This window comes from Pelobates fuscus, chromosome 6, assembly GCF_036172605.1.
Source record: "Pelobates fuscus isolate aPelFus1 chromosome 6, aPelFus1.pri, whole genome shotgun sequence".
Classification (NCBI taxonomy): Eukaryota; Metazoa; Chordata; class Amphibia; order Anura; family Pelobatidae; genus Pelobates; species Pelobates fuscus.
In genome coordinates this window covers 13,952,676-13,972,916 of record NC_086322.1, presented here as the reverse complement: position 1 = coordinate 13,972,916, position 20,241 = coordinate 13,952,676, and the positions used below count along the sequence as shown (strand labels likewise).

Sequence of the window (20,241 nt, the reverse complement as noted above, 5' to 3'; positions counted from 1 at the left end):
TATTTAAATTAGATATTAGATAAATATTAGTTGTTAGATTTATTCAGGTACACAAAAAAAAAACAAAAAAAAAAACAGGTATCTTGATATCTGTCAGTAAAGATAATCAGCAACATTGCTAGGTTCAAGCTTACAGCCATTTAAACAAATGGCCCAAGGAGGTTTTGATATGAACAATGTCTATAGTGAGCTTTGCGGTCACTGCTAAAACAATGGGAAGACCATTCAACTGGGGAAGCGAACAGGCTTCATTACTGAACTGAGCAGCACTGCAAGAGAATTTCAGGAACAACAGCCTCTTCTCCACCTGTACTTAGCAAGGTTCTATCACAATGTGTACTTAATCTGTCGATCAATCATCTTCAGTCTGCTCACATGGTTTAGGTAATTTGGGATAGGTATAGGACATGCTGAGAACTATGTATACTATCAGTCACCTTCAGTCTGCTCACACGGTTTAGGTAATTTGGGATAGGTATATGACATGCTGAGAACTATGTATACTATCAGTCACCTTCAGTCTGCTCACACGGTTTAGGTAATTTGGGATAGGTATATGACGTGCTGAGAACTATGTATACTATCAGTCACCTTCAGTCTGCTCACATGGTTTAGGTAATTTGGGATAGGTATAGGACATGCTGAGAACTATGTATACTATCAGTCACCTTCAGTCTGCTCACATGGTTTAGGTAATTTGGGATAGGTATATGACATGCTGAGAACTATGTATACTATCAGTCACCTTCAGTCTGCTCACATGGTTTAGGTAATTTGGGATAGGTATATGACATGCTGAGAACTATGTATACTATCAGTCACCTTCAGTCTGCTCACATGGTTTAGGTAATTTGGGATAGGTATAGGACATGCTGAGAACTATGTATACTATCAGTCACCTTCAGTCTGCTCACATGGTTTAGGTAATTTGGGATAGGTATATGACATGCTGAGAACTATGTATACTATCAGTCACCTTCAGTCTGCTCACATGGTTTAGGTAATTTGGGATAGGTATATGACATGCTGAGAACTATGTATACTATCAGTCACCTTCAGTCTTCTCACACGGTTTAGGTAATTTGGGATAGGTATATGACATGCTGAGAACTATGTATACTATCAGTCACCTTCAGTCTGCTCACACGGTTTAGGTAATTTGGGATAGGTATAGGACATGCTGAGAACTATGTATACTATCAGTCACCTTCAGTCTGCTCACATGGTTTAGGTAATTTGGGATAGGTATATGACATGCTGAGAACTATGTATACTATCAGTCACCTTCAGTCTGCTCACATGGTTTAGGTAATTTGGGATAGGTATAGGACATGCTGAGAACTATGTATACTATCAGTCACCTTCAGTCTGCTCACATGGTTTAGGTAATTTGGGATAGGTATATGACATGCTGAGAACTATGTATACTATCAGTCACCTTCAGTCTGCTCACATGGTTTAGGTAATTTGGGATAGGTATATGACATGCTGAGAACTATGTATACTATCAGTCACCTTCAGTCTGCTCACACGGTTTAGGTAATTTGGGATAGGTATAGGACATGCTGAGAACTATGTATACTATCAGTCACCTTCAGTCTGCTCACATGGTTTAGGTAATTTGGGATAGGTATATGACATGCTGAGAACTATGTATACTATCAGTCACCTTCAGTCTGCTCACATGGTTTAGGTAATTTGGGATAGGTATAGGACATGCTGAGAACTATGTATACTATCAGTCACCTTCAGTCTGCTCACATGGTTTAGGTAATTTGGGATAGGTATAGGACATGCTGAGAACTATGTATACTATCAGTCACCTTCAGTCTGCTCACATGGTTTAGGTAATTTGGGATAGGTATATGACATGCTGAGAACTATGTATACTATCAGTCACCTTCAGTCTGCTCACACGGTTTAGGTAATTTGGGATAGGTATAGGACATGCTGAGAACTATGTATACTATCAGTCACCTTCAGTCTGCTCACACGGTTTAGGTAATTTGGGATAGGTATAGGACATGCTGAGAACTATGTATACTATCAGTCACCTTCAGTCTGCTCACATGGTTTAGGTAATTTGGGATAGGTATATGACATGCTGAGAACTATGTATACTATCAGTCACCTTCAGTCTGTTGTTCTCGTGCTTTAGATGAGTTAATGAGAGCCGCATGGCTTCAATTTGCTGCAGCAGTAATGGAGAGTCCCTGATCTGCACAGGTCCAGATCCATTCAGTAAACCTTGGTTGGAAGAGACTCCTGGAGAAATAAGAAGATGGGTGGGAATGGGGAAACAATGCAAACAGAACCTATTGACATGCACATCCCCCCTGTAAGACAGGCAGAAATACATGAAGGTTTCTGCATGCAGGAAGCATGACAAATCTGGAAAAAATAACACTGTGGCCCTTAAATAATAATAATAATGTACATGCAAACACCTCGTACTGTGTGACCTAATAAAACATGTAGTGACTCCTTAAATCAACATATCTGAAGGATAAAGGGCAGCTAAATTAAATTCGAATAAAGCTGGTTACTGGAAGGAGCCATGTTTTTTTTCTTTTTTAATATTGCCTTTCAGACAGCATTAGACAATTAAACAAACGTACACAAGGAGAAAAACCCATACAAGTTACAATAAAGTAACCAGCTTTCAAACCTATTTTATCTAGAAGAGACATATAAGTCAAGGATAGGATATCCCTGGGAAGGTGGGGGGGGACCACTAGCAGTACTTCTAGAAAGCAATATCTGGGGATCACATGCAGAGACAATCAGGAAAGAAAGTGTATCCTTATTTATTTTAGACCAATGCCATGTATAATATAGCAGGTTATTCTAAAACATTGTCTGTGAAGTGCTGTGTAATGTCCAGTTTACACTTTACAAACAATTACAAATGGTAATTCTGATGATGTCTGCAGCAATATTAAACTGCTGCTCTGTTAGACTTGGTAAATAGTTCATACGAATTCAACTGAAATTCAGGCATTTCGGACATTCGTCAGATAGATGAATGAGCAAATGCAAAATAAAAGACAAACCGATTGTCATGCAATTCGGTTGTTAGTTTTTTTTTTAAATTACAAGGTGGGAAAAAAACAGCTCCTACTTGTAATTTGATTACTTAAAAGGAGAAGCAGGTGCATTAGGGAGGCTCCCAGGCAAATATCAAGATAAGGGAGCCTTTTTGGGGGATGAACACAAGAAGTTTTAAGAAGGCATCCGATGGCAAGGGTAATTAAAGAATTTCGTTTTTGCCCCCTCTCACTTTTATTAGGGCAGGGTAAGGTAGGTAGGATTTGTTTATTACATATCGTGGCTAGGGGCATGGGGACTTCTAGCTACCAGGATCATTGTTTGGGGGGTTAGGGGTGGGCATCCCTACATATTTTACGATTAGTCCTCACCCATCTGCTATTGGGTGTGGGAATGGTGGGAAAATACCGGTACTTCTCTCTTCCCATTAGTAGAGCTGCTAATGGGTGGGTGCGTGGGGGTACAATAGATCCAACCCCCTTGTCATTATATTTAGAGTCCCCACACACCCCCAATGGTGGAAGTAATCGGCCCCTCCATTGTTATTATATTTAGAGTTCCAACACACCGCCAATGGTGAAAGTAATCGGTCCCTCCCTTATTATATTTAGAGATCCCCCACATACCGCCAATGGTGGAAGCAATCGGACCCTCCCGTGTTATTACATTTAGAGCCCTCACCTACCACCAATGATAATGGTAGATTTTCCGCTTAACGAACCATCTAAAGAACGAAAATATTTTTGGATGAAGGTTTTTTTATTAGCCTAATTGTGTAAAAGTTATAAATTTGCTTTTTCTTGAGACACTGCTTTACTGTATGTGATTCTATTCTTCATGCGGGAATGAGTTTACTGAATGAATCACATGACAGCCCAGGACTAACAGGGCCCGGATGGTTTTCGTCCATATAAAGACAGATAAACAGAATACAACAGAGAACAGTACATTTTCTCCCTGGATGATATAGGTTTAGACAGGGTTGTGGTGCAGTTACGAATTATGGGTAGCTGTGGTTGACGTGTTACTGTACCTCTCTGCTCTTCCTCTGATTGGTGAGGAGTTGGAAAGATACAGATTAGAGTTAAGAGGAGAAATAGAAATTCAGCATTTGACAGTATTTTATTGCAAAACCTCAAAAATTCTTAATTTTTTTTTTTTTTTTAACACAATAGCACCTTATAGGAAAAGTAAAATGGGGACACTTATCTATTGCTAATTTGAGAAAACAATTCATGTTTAATTGATGCTCAGACTAAAGTTAATCTGATTGATGCTCTCAACTGATCTGCAATAGGCCACTAAACTCACCGCAGGAAGCCCTGCAAACGTGATGCGTTTCCTCGCTGGAAGCAGTGGAAAACGTTCATTGGTGAACGTACATTCACGGAGAGATTTGTATGCAATATGGATCCCAAGTAATCTACAAGTGAGAAAATAGTATGCGTTTATCACACTCACCTCCTGCAATCCCAGATACGATAGAGGCCACGCCAGAAGCAGGAGCTCCTCGTAGCCCTTCAATGGTCCTCTTCGACTGGTTGTTTAGCCGCTGACGAAGTTCTGCTTTCTCAGATTCTAATTGATCAATATCAGCCTGTAGGGCATCCATGGTCTCTTCAAATTCTCTGAAGACAGCAAACAATGCACCATTAAAGTAGTGTTTAACACACAGAGCAGATTTAGGTTATCGCAGAATATAACAGGAAGGTGCAGGTCAGAGTAGTTAATCCACAGCTGATGGCATTAACAATTCATTCATTACTAGAGATGTGTAAAATATCTGGAGTAGGGACATTGGGAAGAAAAGCAAGTTTGGAAAATGTTGGGACATCTTGGCAGGGAACTACAATATAAGACCATCACATCTCTCAAAACGTACTTCTCCTTCTTCTTCAGTAGTGTCTGGGTCTCTTCTAGCTTGGTCTGGATCTTCTCCACCCGGTCATCTGCTTCTTTGGAGGCACTGTCCAGCTTCTTTTCCAGGAGGCTTAAACGAACATTCGCCTCGCTGAGTTCCTCGCCCTAAACACAACGAGTGACAGGTCCAGTTAGCTCTGGTTTCCCATGTTCCGACAGAAAAAGAGGCAGGTATAACATTTAGATGAATCGTAATGAATTTTGTAACCAAGATACAGAATGCGTCCCATGACTTAGACCAGGGGTCCTCAAACTCCGGCCCCCCAGATGTTGCTGAACTACAACTCCCATGATTCTTTGAATTACATAGATAGCTAGAGAATCATGGGAGTTGTAGTTCAGCAACATCTGGGGGGCTGGAGTTTGAGGACCCCTGCCTTAGACCCTTCCAGTCAGTAATGCAGACAGTGATCATTAGAATGCCATATTCTTCAATGTCAATAAGCATTTGGCAACTTACTACAGCTGGAGAGAATAGATGGATCAAATCAGGTACATGACTACAGAACAGAATATTGCCTCCAGCTTCCCAGTGTTTACATTGCCCCTAGGGACACCTCCAAGTGGCAACTCCTCAGATGGCTGCTGGAGGTGCTTCCTGGCTCAGGGCACAGTAGGCAGCACTGCCGTTCAGCGTCTCCACGCTCTGCATGGAGACGCTGAATTTTCCTCATAGAGATGCATTGATTTAATGTATCTCTATGAAGAAGTGCTGACTGGCCAAAACAGCGTTTGCCCCTGCCCCCATCTCGCCTCCTTGACGATTTTAGCCAATTCAATGCTTTTCCAATGGGAAAGTATTGGATTGGCTGAAAATCGGGAATTCTGATGTCATTAAGTAGGCGGATCGGGGCGGGACCAGTGCCGGCAGTGCTGGAAATAAGGTGAGTTCCTATTCCTTTTAACGGGGGCTGAGGGGGGGGCAAGCCACCTAAATGGTGGGTTTAACACTAGGGTCAGGAATACATGTTTGTGTTCCTATAGTGTAACTTAAAAGTCATGAGGCAGGCCAACAAATAATGAAGCCTCTTTTAAAAATCACATCCATGTAGCACCTTTCGGTTACAGGTTCTAGATGTCTGTCTTTTGACATTGAGACAACCGGAAACTTTCTGTTGATCTATGAGAAATGCAATCACAAATCCTTAGCCCTATATGTGAAAAATGTGGAACTAAATACAATGAATCAGTTTCTTCCAACATTTTATTCTCTTTAATACCAGTGGCTACTGCGCTGCCCAGATATCCTAATGTACAGAGTTCCTATTACCACAGAGTGAAAGACATTTAGTCTCAAAGCAGTGTGTGTTTTTTTTTTTTTTTATTCCTGACTACCAGCTGTTATAAGCATGGAGTTTATAACAGCTGGTCATGTTTCCCTCTGTCAGTCTGAGGTTTTCCTCTGTGAGTAGGAGTTAGCTATTTTGATCTTGAACCATCAGGTTTGTCAACAAACAAAATAAGTGCGACATGCGAGGAAAGCAAAACTCTGAAAATGACACCAAGCCATCATCAACCTTTCTGAAAATGCAAGACAACTGCACACTGCACCAATCAACAGGAATTTACAGCTTTAACACTTTGAGTCACCTTGAACTTCAGCGATTTCTTTAACTCCTTGATAACCGTCTCTCTGTCCTCCAGTTTCAAACCAAGTCCCTCTGCATCTGTAATCTCTGCTCGCAGGGCAGCCGCTCTCTGCTCCACCGGAGGAGGTGACTGACGGGAAGAAAGGCTTGGATTAGTACATAACAGTGATGCACATATGGAGTCAAGACACAGCATAACAGTGATGTACATATGGAGTCAAGACGCAGCATAACAGTGATGCACATATGGAGTCAAGACGCAGCATAACAGTGATGTACATATGGAGTCAAGACACAGCATAACAGTGATGTACATATGGAGTCAAGACACAGCATAACAGTGATGTACATATGGAGTCAAGACACAGCATAACAGTGATGCACATATGGAGTCAAGACGCAGCATAACAGTGATGCACATATGGAGTCAAGACGCAGCATAACAGTGATGCACATATGGAGTCAAGACGCAGCATAACAGTGATGTACATATGGAGTCAAGACACAGCATAACAGTGATGCACATATGGAGTCAAGACACAGCATAACAGTGATGCACATATGGAGTCAAGACACAGTTGTGTTGATGTACAAAATACCCACCTTGCTTTGGGGTTTCTCTGCATCATACTCCCCTTCCTGCATGGCGGTGGCCATCTTATTCATGGTGGCAATCAAGATGTTGCAGGACTGGCGAAGGCACTCATATGGGTTACTGCCCTGTGAACCGTATATCTGAAAAAGAGGTAAACAATCTTAGAACAGATTCACATCTAGAAACAAGCTTGCAGCCGTTAAATCTTTCTGGCTAACTGATGCACAATGGTATAATAGATTCAATGCTGAAGAATTGAATGACAGCTGGGAGAAAACCCCATGTTTAATGTTTTTGTTTCTCACTCCATACATTAGCTAGAAAAACAGCTGCACTCAGTGTAGATAAAATTTTATGCGCTTTTTAAAAGAGCAAAAGTAGTTTTGGGCATGACAGGTGAAAAAGATCTATTGTACCTTCATTCACGAACAATACCATGTCAGAATTATCATGAAAATATAACTTCCTTCCAAATTCTGACCCTCATTTGGCCAACACTCACATGTCACTAATCCAGGAATATGAGGGCATTTGTAAATATCCAACATAAAATAATCTTTAATCTGAATTTTAAATAAATAACGCAAGCAATGCATTATGAACTCTTCACTAAGCAGAGATATATGATTTTTCAAGCCATCAATTACACCAGGTCAACACATACAGTGAATGCTAGTAGAAGTCACAATGCCACCACTTTGTGTGTTTGATTAGTAAAATGCCCTCTCCTCATTTCCACAAGCCATCTGTACAGTTTAATAGGTTACCTGTAGCAGTGAGCTCAGTGTAAACAGTAAGTAGCGCTTCAAAATCAACGTGTGAATAGCTGCTCTTAAACACCCATGAGGGGGATACCTTTCTTCCGTCCCATAAATACATAGAGAAAAATGATTAACAGGATAAACCCTTTAATCAAACCACTAATATGTTACCTGCTCTGATGCCTTGAAGGCTACATCCTCCAGTTTCAAAGCTTGTAGACCCTCATTTTCCCCAAGAGGAGCGAGCATCTGTGCCCCAGCAGCTGCCACTTCCTGGAACACCGCCACCACACACTTCAGATGCTTGCGACACTCCAGCAATATCTCGGAGACCTGGATTTGAAAGTATCCCATATTAAATCTAGGCGACACGCACACTAATCCCTGGACCCCCAAAATCAGGCCCCTCCCACCTGTGATCCAAAGCTAAGAGCAGCTGGTATCCCTGCAGCCTCTGTGCCAGGCATTCGGCGTCTGATCTTCTTGCAGAACTGACGGATGTCACTACATGAGGTCTCTAGATCCTTTAGAAGGATTGCCAGATCTGATGCTTCTTGACCGGTCTGAAAGAGACAAATCATCATTGTAATATGCCTCTATATAAGCTGGCATTAATATATAATCCCCAGCATTATTACACAAAAACAATGCACTCCTTTACATGACAGATTCTGCTCTACTTAAATCTCACAGCACAATATAGCTTGAAAATCTGCCTTTTAACAAGTAGTTTATATTTGGCATGTGTCATCCGCAACTTGGGGGAGGATAACGTGCAGTCAGTCCATGTTCCTCTGATCTGCAGAACACACCCTGCTGAATACATAAGGCCGCATTGCTAACTGTACATGCTCCCATGTAACAGGGCAAGGTTTATGAAGTATTTAACCTACAATATAATAACTTACATGCAGGAAGGCACGCAGCCGGCTCACTTCCACCCCTATACAGTCCAGGGCACTCTGTGTAAACTGTAGAGAGAATGAAGGTCAGTAACTACAACCACTACCAAGAAAGAATCAGTGGAATTTGGTGGACAAGGTCTATGCTACCTTGATGTGGTCGAAGAGCTGCATGGTGCAGTCCTCTGTCTGCTCCTCCAGGTGGATACTGTATAAGTGCTAAGTAACAAAAAGAAAGCATCATATGACAAAGTCCTTTTCACATACCTGTCACACATTTTACCTACATGTATAAACATATATAACTACATGTACAAGTATAAAGAAGGCAAAATAATACAAATAATTGCTTTACAATTTTACAAAACTGGGAAAAAATGACTTCTAGACTCCAAAGTGAATCTCTACTCTGAATAACAAGCGGTTAGTCCTCATTAACTATGTCCTTGAATATTCTGTTTTCCTCAAAAAGTATCCAGACACTGTTTAGCAAGCTGTACAGAACAGGATAACCTCTCTAGGCAGAGGATTCCAAGTCTTTTTAATGTTAAGAACGTTTTCTTCGGTCATAGACGAAATATCATCTTTTCAAGTCTGAATCCGTGACCTGTGGTTCTTTGTACCACCCTTTTAATGAGCAGGTTGCTAAAGAGATGTTAATAATGGCCATATATAATATTGCCATAGGACTTAGGAGTTGCCTTTATTACAAAGTAAACAAGTTCATGTTTTTAAACCTTTCTTCATAAAGAAAATATTCAATTTTACTAATTAGTTGTGCAGGATCCCCAGAAGAGGTCGGTGGGGAGGAGCTCCTGCCATATGCCCAGAGGCTCTTCATATTCACAGGGCTTAAAAACAGAAATGACCCATCCATGCTCTTGGCGGCTTTCCGCATCCGAAAGGTAGCTTCAGCACCGACTGATGCACCAAGAGACACCGTTATTGTGACAAAGGACATAGCAGTTTACTCCGCAATTATAGCCCGCTCACGGGAGATGGGCAAGGTCAAGTTTAAAAACAATGTTGTAACAATATATGGAGACATACCATTTGCGGTAACAACTCAGAGATCGAGAGGTGCGCTACAGATGGAGTACTGATGGAGCCTTACTAGTCCCAAGTGGAGACCAACTACATGCCCTCACATCTGAACAAGACCCGCAAACACTTTGGGACAAACTGGGGATCAACCCCGAAACCCCGAGCGCAACAGTTGACAACACCCAGAAAGACAAGTTGACAACCAGGAGGAACCCAGGAGGAAGCGCCATAAAGACACTAACCAAGCTTCCTGGGCGACTGAGACCCTGACAGGGAGAACCCCAACCTCAAGGCAGAGGACAATACTATGTTAAGCCATGGACTTTATTGCCAGACTCTTGCCACAGAGGCCCCTAGCTTAATGAGTCCGCACCTAATCATTATAGTCCACTACATCGCACCACTTTAGACATAGTGTCCACCCCAGGGCACAACTAGCAGCCCCTCACCATCCGGTTTTGTTTGCCACAATGCTATGCCCACAATGTTTTTGTTTATGTTCTGCTGATGTAAATGTCCCATGTCTGCCAAACTGCAATCCGCACGGTCCGACTAACTTCTTTAACCAGTTAATGATCTACAATATACCTGTTGCATAAAGCTAATAAAAAAAAAAATGAAGTCTAACTGGCATGAGAGGTGTGGCTAAGGAGGCAGGCTTATGGTGCAGGCATTCCGCAAAACATACATTTTTTGTGCAAAAAACAAAGATTTGAAATGAAAAAAAATACAGTATAAAGGAAGTAAAAATCTATCAAACGCATTAAAGTTGTATTGCCTGGAATGTCCCTTTAATACCCCTTTTTATGAGCGACAAAAGCATTATACTGGCATTAGCCTCACATTACACTATTCCTGGTTATTTATGGCTTTCTCTAACTTCTACATGGATTGTATGTATGTGTATATATAAAATAAAATGACGACATATCAGAATTATAACAGATGTCAGATTACTTCATGCCTGTACCCAATACCTGGTAATATTTGATAGCCTTGGTCAGCGGCTCCACGTTCACGGTCTCATCCAGTTGGTCTTTGTGCAGAAGCTCAATGAGGAAATCCAGAGAGCGTTCGTGTACGCTCATCTCTGGGTATAGCATCCCGATCTTCTTGTACACTTCCACACTGCACTTATTCAAAGCTCTGTAGCAGAGAGTCAGCTTTAATAGTCTGAATACCAGAACCACATAAAACATACAACACTCCCCTACAGTGTCTCTGCTAACTCATGGAGAGACACACACATCCAAACACCTTAAGGGATAAAACATACAACACTCCCCTACAGTGTCTCTGCTAACTCATGGAGAGACACACACATCCAAACACCTTAAGGGATAAAACATACAACACTCCCCTACAGTGTCTCTGCTCACTCATGGAGAGACACACACATCCAAACACCTTAAAGGATAAAACATACAACACTCCCCTACAGTGTCTCTGCTAACTCATGGAGAGAGACACACATCCAAACACCTTAAAGGATAAAACATACAACACTCCCCTACAGTGTCTCTGCTAACTCATGGAGAGACACACACATCCAAACACCTTAAAGGATAAAACATACAACACTCCCCTACAGTGTCTCTGCTAACTCATGGAGAGACACACACATCCAAACACCTTAAGGGATAAAACATAAAACACTCCCCTACAGTGTCTCTGCTCACTCATGGAGAGACACACACATCCAAACACCTTAAAGGATAAAACATACAACACTCCCCTACAGTGTCTCTGCTAACTCATGGAGAGAGACACACATCCAAACACCTTAAAGGATAAAACATACAACACTCCCCTACAGTGTCTCTGCTAACTCATGGAGAGACACACACATCCAAACACCTTAAAGGATAAAACATACAACACTCCCCTACAGTGTCTCTGCTCACTCATGGAGAGACACACACATCCAAACACCTTAAAGGATAAAACATACAACACTCCCCTACAGTGTCTCTGCTAACTCATGGAGAGACACACACATCCAAACACCTTAAAGGATAAAACATACAACACTCCCCTACAGTGTCTCTGCTAACTCATGGAGAGAGACACACATCCAAACACCTTAAGGGATAAAACATACAACACTCCCCTACAGTGTCTCTGCTAACTCATGGAGAGAGACACACATCCAAACACCTTAAAGGATAAAACATACAACACTCCCCTACAGTGTCTCTGCTAACTCATGGAGAGACACACACATCCAAACACCTTAAGGGATAAAACATACAACACTCCCCTACAGTGTCTCTGCTAACTCATGGAGAGACACACACATCCAAACACCTTAAGGGATAAAACATACAACACTCCCCTACAGTGTCTCTGCTAACTCATGGAGAGAGACACACATCCAAACACCTTAAAGGATAAAACATACAACACTCCCCTACAGTGTCTCTGCTAACTCATGGAGAGACACACACATCCAAACACCTTAAAGGATAAAACATACAACACTCCCCTACAGTGTCTCTGCTAACTCATGGAGAGACACACACATCCAAACACCTTAAAGGATAAAACATACAACACTCCCCTACAGTGTCTCTGCTAACTCATGGAGAGACACACACATCCAAACACCTTAAAGGAGGACTCATATAATCTGTGTGGAGAAGAATCCTAACATACATTAAAACATGGCATCCAGGAAAAGCTAGATCAGAAAAAATCACCACCTTAACAACATTAATACCGATTAGTGGAAGTCCAGCTCTAATATAACTTATTTAAGAGAAACCCCAGTAATTTTGCAGTAAATAGAATTCCTAGGCTGACAAACTCCATTAGTCTGCAATAACCGCAATGAATGAAATAAAAAACAAGCAGTGAATGGTAAAGAACAGATGTGAAACGAGGAGATTTCACGTTGCCTGGCTTTAGATAGGCCCTCATCCCTGTGCAGGAAGTAATTAGCTGCGGTATTTTGTGATGTAAAGCGAGGACAGCTGAGTCCACTAACAAGACCAACAAGCACAGCAGAGCAGGAAAAATTACAGTGAAAGCTGTGCTTATTGAGTGATATTATCCTAAGAACCGGCATGAGCATGAGAATGTGATTTTCTTGGATTTTAGTAGACTTTTCGTTTTCTTGTGTACCTGCCCAGCATACATTTTGATTGTTATTAAGGAGCCATACATGGGTCTTTCATTGTGCTTTCTCGTGGGTCTGAGCAGCGGTGAGTGGTGTAATCATTTTATTTACAGAGTATATCGCTGTATTTTCTTGCCAACTGACTACCACAAAGTACAGATAAAATCACTTGCAGATTAAAGTGGCACATTATACATGACAAGAGTTTCTCCATCGCTAGAATCAAGCCGGTCTTAGGCATGAGGATGGTGTGTGTACAGTGGAATGAGGAATCACAAAGTTCCAGAATGGAAACATTAGTTACTTGTATATAACAATGAGGACATGAAACCTACAGGCAGCACAAAACGATAAATACAATTCTTAATCAACTAAAAATATAAAATAAAAATACAATAATTTGCTGTCAAGCGTGAAAATATGAGTAACTTCCTGATTTTGATGCCAGCTGTCGTAGTAAATTCAGGTTGATTTAATAACGAGGAGTTCAGTAATAGTGACTGATTATAGTGGGGATTTTGGTGGGGTCCATCATTGGGTTACGGAGGCCAATTTCGTTTTCTCTCTGCAGACATTTAGCATTCTGCAAGAGTATCTAGGGCTATAATTGTAAATTGTTAGTGGGGATAAAATAAATAAATAGATAGATAACAGTGTTTTGGATGGTCATCTGAAAATAAAGGACATAAAACCAACACCACACATTGATAGAGACGTCCGTTATTAATGCACCTGTTGTGTTTATGTTTACATTTGAGTAGTATGATTATGCAGTAAGCTGATGAAGGCTTGTGTTGGGATTCCAGCCATGACGGAAGGAGGATGACCTCATGTTCCTCTTAATCCCACAGGAAGAGGAAAGGAAGCCAAAAACAACATCACTCGCGCCCCCCCTATTCATTCATAGCACAGAGATACTAATAACAGGAATTGCATGCAAACAGCAAATCTAACAGAAAAACATATCAACATCACAATTATCTTCCTACTTTAACCCTATCAGTGCCAGAAATTAAGCTAAACAATGGTTTAAAATGACTTGTTTATACAGCTCCACTATATGGCTCAGTGCTGAACTGAGAGATACGTATTAATGTCAGCACAGACCTTCTGCACAGTATGTCCAAGGTAGGTCGGTATTCATCTGGTTCACTGCACACTTAGCACGACACAATGTAGCCAACACGCCAATCTCACAGCTATGTATGAATATTACCGTTAACATCTTTCTCTCATCGGAGATTTAACGGTGAACGCTCACTCCCTGGGATTTTAGCATATAATGTATACTCACGCCTATATTTTACATATATGCATTTGTGAGGTGTGGGGAAAAAAAAACAGTTCCTGTTTAAATGCCTCACATAAAGAATAAAAATAAATGAAGCGGACCAATGCCATTTAGAACTGAACTTGGAGAGATATTGGGAATTAAGTATTTTAGCCCAGACTGCGCCACCTTGTGGGGGGGTTTAAGTATAATTAGTTTGCAAACAATACTAAAATGTATGAACAAATTGTTTAAAGCAAGCATTTCATAGATTGTATACATTTAGTGAAGCATGAATGCAATATTAACCCCTTAAGGACAGATGACATGTGTGACATGTCATGATTCCCTTTTATTCCAGAAGTTTGGTCCTTAAGGGGTTAATACTTTTTGGAAAGAGCAGATCATTTTAAATGATTTTTATGGTCCTTTACTCATAGCATCCTGGATCTCTCAGTACGACCTTACCTTACCTTTCTAGGCATCCTCACATTCTATGGATTTGGGTGGTTTTTGACAGAATTAACTCACTAAAGTGCCTGAAAATCACAGTGAATTTCAAATCTAAAATCAAACTGGGCAAACTGGAAAAATCCTCCATTTCAGCTATGCTTCCAACTTAGCTACATTGGCCTTAAATGTGACGTTTATTTTGAATTCTGACAATTGTCCCTTCAGTAACGACCCCGTAAGTTACTTTTTGTAATAGGTGCAGCGTGAAAGTCAGAGCCCGGAGATGATCATTCTCAGCACTGGTAGGAACACTTACTGTTCATATTTGTGGAGCGTGGCTTGTAGGAGGCTGAGGGAGTACACCAGTCCAGCTGCAAAACTCATCTGTTCCCCTACAGCTCCTCGAATGCCCACCTTCTCCTCCCGGGTCTCTGTCAGCTCAAACTTCTCCTGGGCCTGCTTGCTGATCAGCTCTGCCTGTAGAATATAGAAAGCATTAGCGTTTGTACCCTGCAGATTTTCATTAATCAATAATCTACATGTCGAGTAAGAAATTCACCCATGGACACTCCAGGCTTGCAGTGGCCTGTACTTATCCGCTAGTAGCGTGGAACTTGACATTTTAAGCCCTGGTCTACAAGTAACGATGGCTTGCATAGCAAGAATAGTGTGTGGATGACAACTGGAAACATGGCTGACTGAACCATTAAAGGAACACAAAGCATCAAACAACGTTAGCTTAAGGAAGCAGTTTTGGTACAGAGATTATGTCCCTGCAGTCTCAATTCTTTTCCAATTAGGAGTTAAATCACTTTTTCACACAGTCATAGTTACACCTCCCCTACTGTAACACTTCCTGAAAAAGGGGACTTGCTCATACTTTTCCTATAAGAACTTGCTGCAGCCTTCTATGTATGATTAAAGAGTATTACAATTATTTATATCGTGCCAACACATTCGTGCAATAGGTAAACAAGACAAACATTTAAAATCTAGCAAACCATGCTGCAGGTGAATAGGGAACTGACCACACCTGCCTGCAATCTCACAGTAGCAAAGGAAGAGAATATTCTGTAAAAATTAAACCTTTTTAAGGGAGACTGTGTGAGTCAAAGCCAGATGAGGTGTGACTATGGCTGTGTAAATAAAAGGGATTTAAAGGATCACGAACACAAACATGTATTCCTGACCCTATAGTGTTAAAATCACTATTTAGCCCACCTGCCTCAATCCCCCCCCACACCTAAATATAGTAAATTCTTACATTTTTTTGCAGTCTGCTTCTGCTGGCTTGGCACAGATTGTTAAGGAGGCAGATCATGGGGCACAGCAAACACAAGCCAGCAAAGTTCAGTGTCTACATCCAGAGGGGGGATACACTGAATGTCAGTCACACTGTGCAGCACTGACCCAGGAAGCACCTCTAGCAGCCATCTGAGGAGTGGCCAGTGGAGCTATTACTAGGCTGTAATGTAAACACTGCATTTTCTCTGAGAAACTGTGTTTACTGCAAAATGCCTGAAGGGAATGATTTTACTAACCAGAACAAATGCAATAATCTGTAGTTGTTCTGGTGACTATAGCGTCCCTTTAACTTGAAAAATGGCAGACAATTGAGCAGTGGCAATGCAAATGCATGATTTATACACCAAATGTATTACTTTCATGATGTTTTGGGATTGAAACTTGCACTCACCTTGCAAATGAGTCGAGGGATCAGCAGAAGAACTAAGATACAGTCATGGTCCCCGCCATGTCGCAGGAAGCTGTCTGGCATGAAGGAAGTGAGTAAGGAGACATGCCGGTTTGCTTGATTTACCTCCATCTTCCGTAGCTCCATCTCAATGGCCTGAAGAAAAGAAAGAAGACAGACTGAAGTTGACTGAATATAAATTCCCAAGCTCTTCCAGACTCAGATTTACACTTCAGATGGGAGATAAAGGGTATAGGAGAAATCCCACCTTTGCATGGGCCTTTGTCTCTGCAAACTTGATCTTGAAGTCAAACATTTCTGGAGAAGGCTGCTGCTCCTTCTCCACAGTGGCCTCCTGCTGGCTGCGGAGCTCTCGGTTCATATCCTGCAACCAATCAAGGTGTTAATGAGATACTCTGCAAGGAACACGGCATGTTAAAAAAAATGTATATCTCTAAAATATATTTGTCAGAACAAACCTTTCACCTGTAAACCAACATACAGATACCATTCAATGAACGCACACACACTTTAGCATCCCTCGAAGATTTTACTGCAGGCTTTTCATTACATCAGCTATAAAAGGTAGTGTTGTAAATGTTTTTAGTGGGTATTGCTGGATAATGGAAATGGCAGCCAAGTGGGAATATTTTTTTAAATATAATCCATAATCTCCATCTAAGGAAGGAGCAGGTCCATCCGGGAACTGAAAGATTATTCTGAATGTGAATGTACTGAGGTACAGCTACACATTCCCTAATTGCTCACCTGTAGGTGTGCAGTGAGGTCTCGGTATTTGGTGATGGTCTGCTGGTAATCTGCCACAGTTTCCTGTGCTGCCTCCACGCGTTTCTCTGCCTCACGCACTCTGGCGGTGGCCATGTCCAGCTGTTCCCGTAGCTCCAGCTCTGTTTCCCGGGAATTCTCCTGTAGCTCATCGTTCATTTCATTGATGGCCTCCTGCACATAGACAGAGGGCAGATACCAATGAGCAGCTATTCAGAGACTGATTTACAATGTCATTCAAGAAAGGGCATGCATTTTGTTTTTCTTATTTAAAAAAATATATTTTTTTGAACTGTATTGAACTACTTGTTGAACCATTCTACAACTGCGATAAACCACTGATGTGCCCATATAAAGGTTAAAGGGACTATAGTCACCAAAACAACTTTAGCTTAATTAAGCCGTTTTGGTGTATAGGTCAAGCCTCTGAAGTCTCACTGCTCAATTATCTTCCATTTAGGAGTTAAATCACTTGTTTCTGTTTACGCAGCCCTAGCCACACCTCCCCTGGCTGTGACTGACAGTCTGCATGAAAACAAAATGGTTTTATTTTCAATGAGATGTAACTCACTTTAAAGATTTGTATTTCCTGCTCTGTAAATTGAACTTTAATTACATACAGGAGGCTTCTGCAGGGTCTAGTAAGCTATTAACAGAGCAAGAGATAAAGAAATTCTACATAAACAGAATTTGCAATAAAGAAAGTGTAAAGATTAGATGGCTCTTTACAAGAAGTGTTTAGGAAGGCCGTGTTAGTCACATGCAAAGAGTTGTGCCTATGCCTATGCCGGCATAAACAAAGTGATTTCTAAATGGCAAAAGAATTGAGCAGTGACACTGCAACGATATGATCTATACAGAAAAAAACGCTTCATTAAGCTAAAGCTGTTTTGTAACTATTGTTTCACTTTAAGTTAACATCAGTAATTTCCTGGTTCCTTGGTTTGGTACGAGCTCAATGTAGAAGCTCAACAGCCTGCAAATGTATTAATTTAATCTAGTCTGGGCAGCAGTGATAGGTTAACAATGCAGCATGATGATTTATGTACCATACACAGGATATGTGTAAAGCTTTATATACCAAACACAGCGTGTGAATGATGCTAAATTACGTTTTTAATGTACTATAAGCAAGGTATGAGTGAATGATGCCGAGTGATTGCTTATGCACCATAGAGAGGGTATATAAGAATTATAAGTAATTGTTTATGATGGTTTATGTACTATACACATGGTGTGTGTGAATGATGCAGAGTGATGGTTTATGTACTATACACAGGGTGTGTGTGAATGATGCAGAGTGATGGTTTATGTACTATACACATGGTGTGTGTGAATGATGCAGAGTGATGGTTTATGTACTATACACAGGGTGTGTGTGAATGATGCAGAGTGATGGTTTATGTACTATACACAGGGTATGTGTGAATGATTCAGAGTGATGGTTTATGTACTATACACAGGGTGTGTGTGAATGAAGCAGAGTGATGGTTTATGTACTATACACAGGGTGTGTGTGAATCATGCAGAGTGATGGTTTATGTACTATACACAGGGTGTGTGTGAATGATTCAGAGTGATGGTTTATGTACTATATACAGGGTATGTGTGAATGATGCAGAGTGATGGTTTATGTACTATACACAGGGTGTGTGTGAATGATGCAGAGTGATGGTTTCTTTACTATATACAGGATATGTGTGTGAATGAAGCAGAGTGATGGTTTATGTACTATACACAGAGTGTGTGTGAATGATGCAGAGTGATGGTTTATGTACTATACACAGGGTGTGTGTGAATGATGCAGAGTGATGGTTTATGTACTATACACAGGGTGTGTGTGAATGATGCAGAGTGATGGTTTATGTACTGTACACACGGTGTGTGTGAATGAAGCAGAGTGATGGTTTATGTACTATACACAGAGTGTGTGTGAATGATGCAGAGTGATGGTTTATGTACTATACATGGGGTGCTGAGTAGAAGAGGCAGTAACATGCATACAGTATGTGTGTGAGTGAGAGCTCACATAGCAGTGGTCTGAGTTTTAGTTTTCATGTGACACATCTAACTCGCTTACCAAATCACTGACGGTCTCCCGCAGCTCGCGCACTCTCTCTTCTAGATCCAGGTTCCTTTCAGCCAGAGTCTCCACCATCTCTTCAGCTCCAAGAGCTGCATCTACCTATAAAACAAGAGTCAGAGGCCTAGGTGACTAGATGAGGGATTACTAGTCATTTCATCACTACACTTACAATTCATGTCATGGCTCTGACTATCGCATGAACGCTCACTACAGGACATTGCTTAGTATAGAGGGAATATAGCTTCATACACTGACCTCCATGTAAACACGGCTTATGATAATTAGCCTTAAAGTAACACTATAGTGTCAGGAACATAAACACTATACTGGTAAAAATCACTATTTATGTCCCTGACCCCATCACAATAAAAACCTGCAGGAATACATCATTGACAACAGAACAACTTCATTAAGCTGTAGTCTGTAGTTGTTCTGGTGACTATAGTGTACATTTAAACTGCTTTATTCCATCCCCTAACCTTCGAGGGCTTCTCCAAGCACCATGACCACTTCAGTGATTTGAAGTAGTCATGGTGCTTGGAGTCTGTATGTCTATGTGTTTCGGATCTATTCAGGTTTGCTTCCAGATGTGTATCATCACCTCCAGCAGCATCATTAGCTGCTCAGGACTAGAGTTCTAAGCTGCTGATGTAAATTTTAGATATAAAATTCGACTAACATCAGCACGCCGCTGAAGTCCTTCCTCAGCCTAGCCCCTGTGATGCTGTAAACCTTCCAGGAGGAGGATTGGGCTGCCTTGGAGTCTATTGTTTGGTAGCTTAATTTATGCCAGTAAGGGCGACTCTATCCAAGAAACATTCTATTGAAAGAGCAAAGACAACGACATCATATTTGAATTAAGCTAATTATTACACCCCTTCTGGAACACTACCTTGCTTGTGTACTTCAATGAAGCTATGAACTATACCATGTAGGGGCACCCAAGATGGGCAGGTCATAGCAGAGAAGTCAGACA

General features: G+C 41.1%; 1 protein-coding gene across 8 annotated transcripts in view; it reads right to left on the bottom strand.

Annotated features, from left to right (window-relative positions):
• The window catches only part of DCTN1 (dynactin subunit 1), a 120,590-nt gene that overhangs the window by 1,793 nt on the left and 98,556 nt on the right, over window positions 1-20,241 (bottom strand). For 5 of the 8 annotated variants that reach the window (XM_063457532.1, XM_063457535.1, XM_063457538.1 and 2 more), the window contains 16 exons: window positions 19,260-19,364; window positions 17,162-17,353; window positions 16,662-16,778; window positions 16,397-16,549; window positions 15,017-15,177; window positions 10,837-11,005; window positions 8,966-9,034; window positions 8,822-8,884; window positions 8,327-8,476; window positions 8,085-8,246; window positions 7,161-7,292; window positions 6,559-6,687; window positions 4,931-5,073; window positions 4,510-4,676; window positions 4,082-4,096; window positions 2,132-2,265 (listed from right to left, as the gene is read on the bottom strand). In XM_063457532.1, coding sequence (XP_063313602.1) covers window positions 2,132-2,265; window positions 4,082-4,096; window positions 4,510-4,676; window positions 4,931-5,073; window positions 6,559-6,687; window positions 7,161-7,292; window positions 8,085-8,246; window positions 8,327-8,476; window positions 8,822-8,884; window positions 8,966-9,034; window positions 10,837-11,005; window positions 15,017-15,177; window positions 16,397-16,549; window positions 16,662-16,778; window positions 17,162-17,353; window positions 19,260-19,364 — 2,061 coding nt within the window. The remainder of the gene's footprint in view (window positions 1-2,131; window positions 2,266-4,081; window positions 4,097-4,509; window positions 4,677-4,930; window positions 5,074-6,558; window positions 6,688-7,160; window positions 7,293-8,084; window positions 8,247-8,326; window positions 8,477-8,821; window positions 8,885-8,965; window positions 9,035-10,836; window positions 11,006-15,016; window positions 15,178-16,396; window positions 16,550-16,661; window positions 16,779-17,161; window positions 17,354-19,259; window positions 19,365-20,241) is intronic. The other 3 variants (XM_063457533.1, XM_063457539.1, XM_063457540.1) reach the window with 1 other exon arrangement.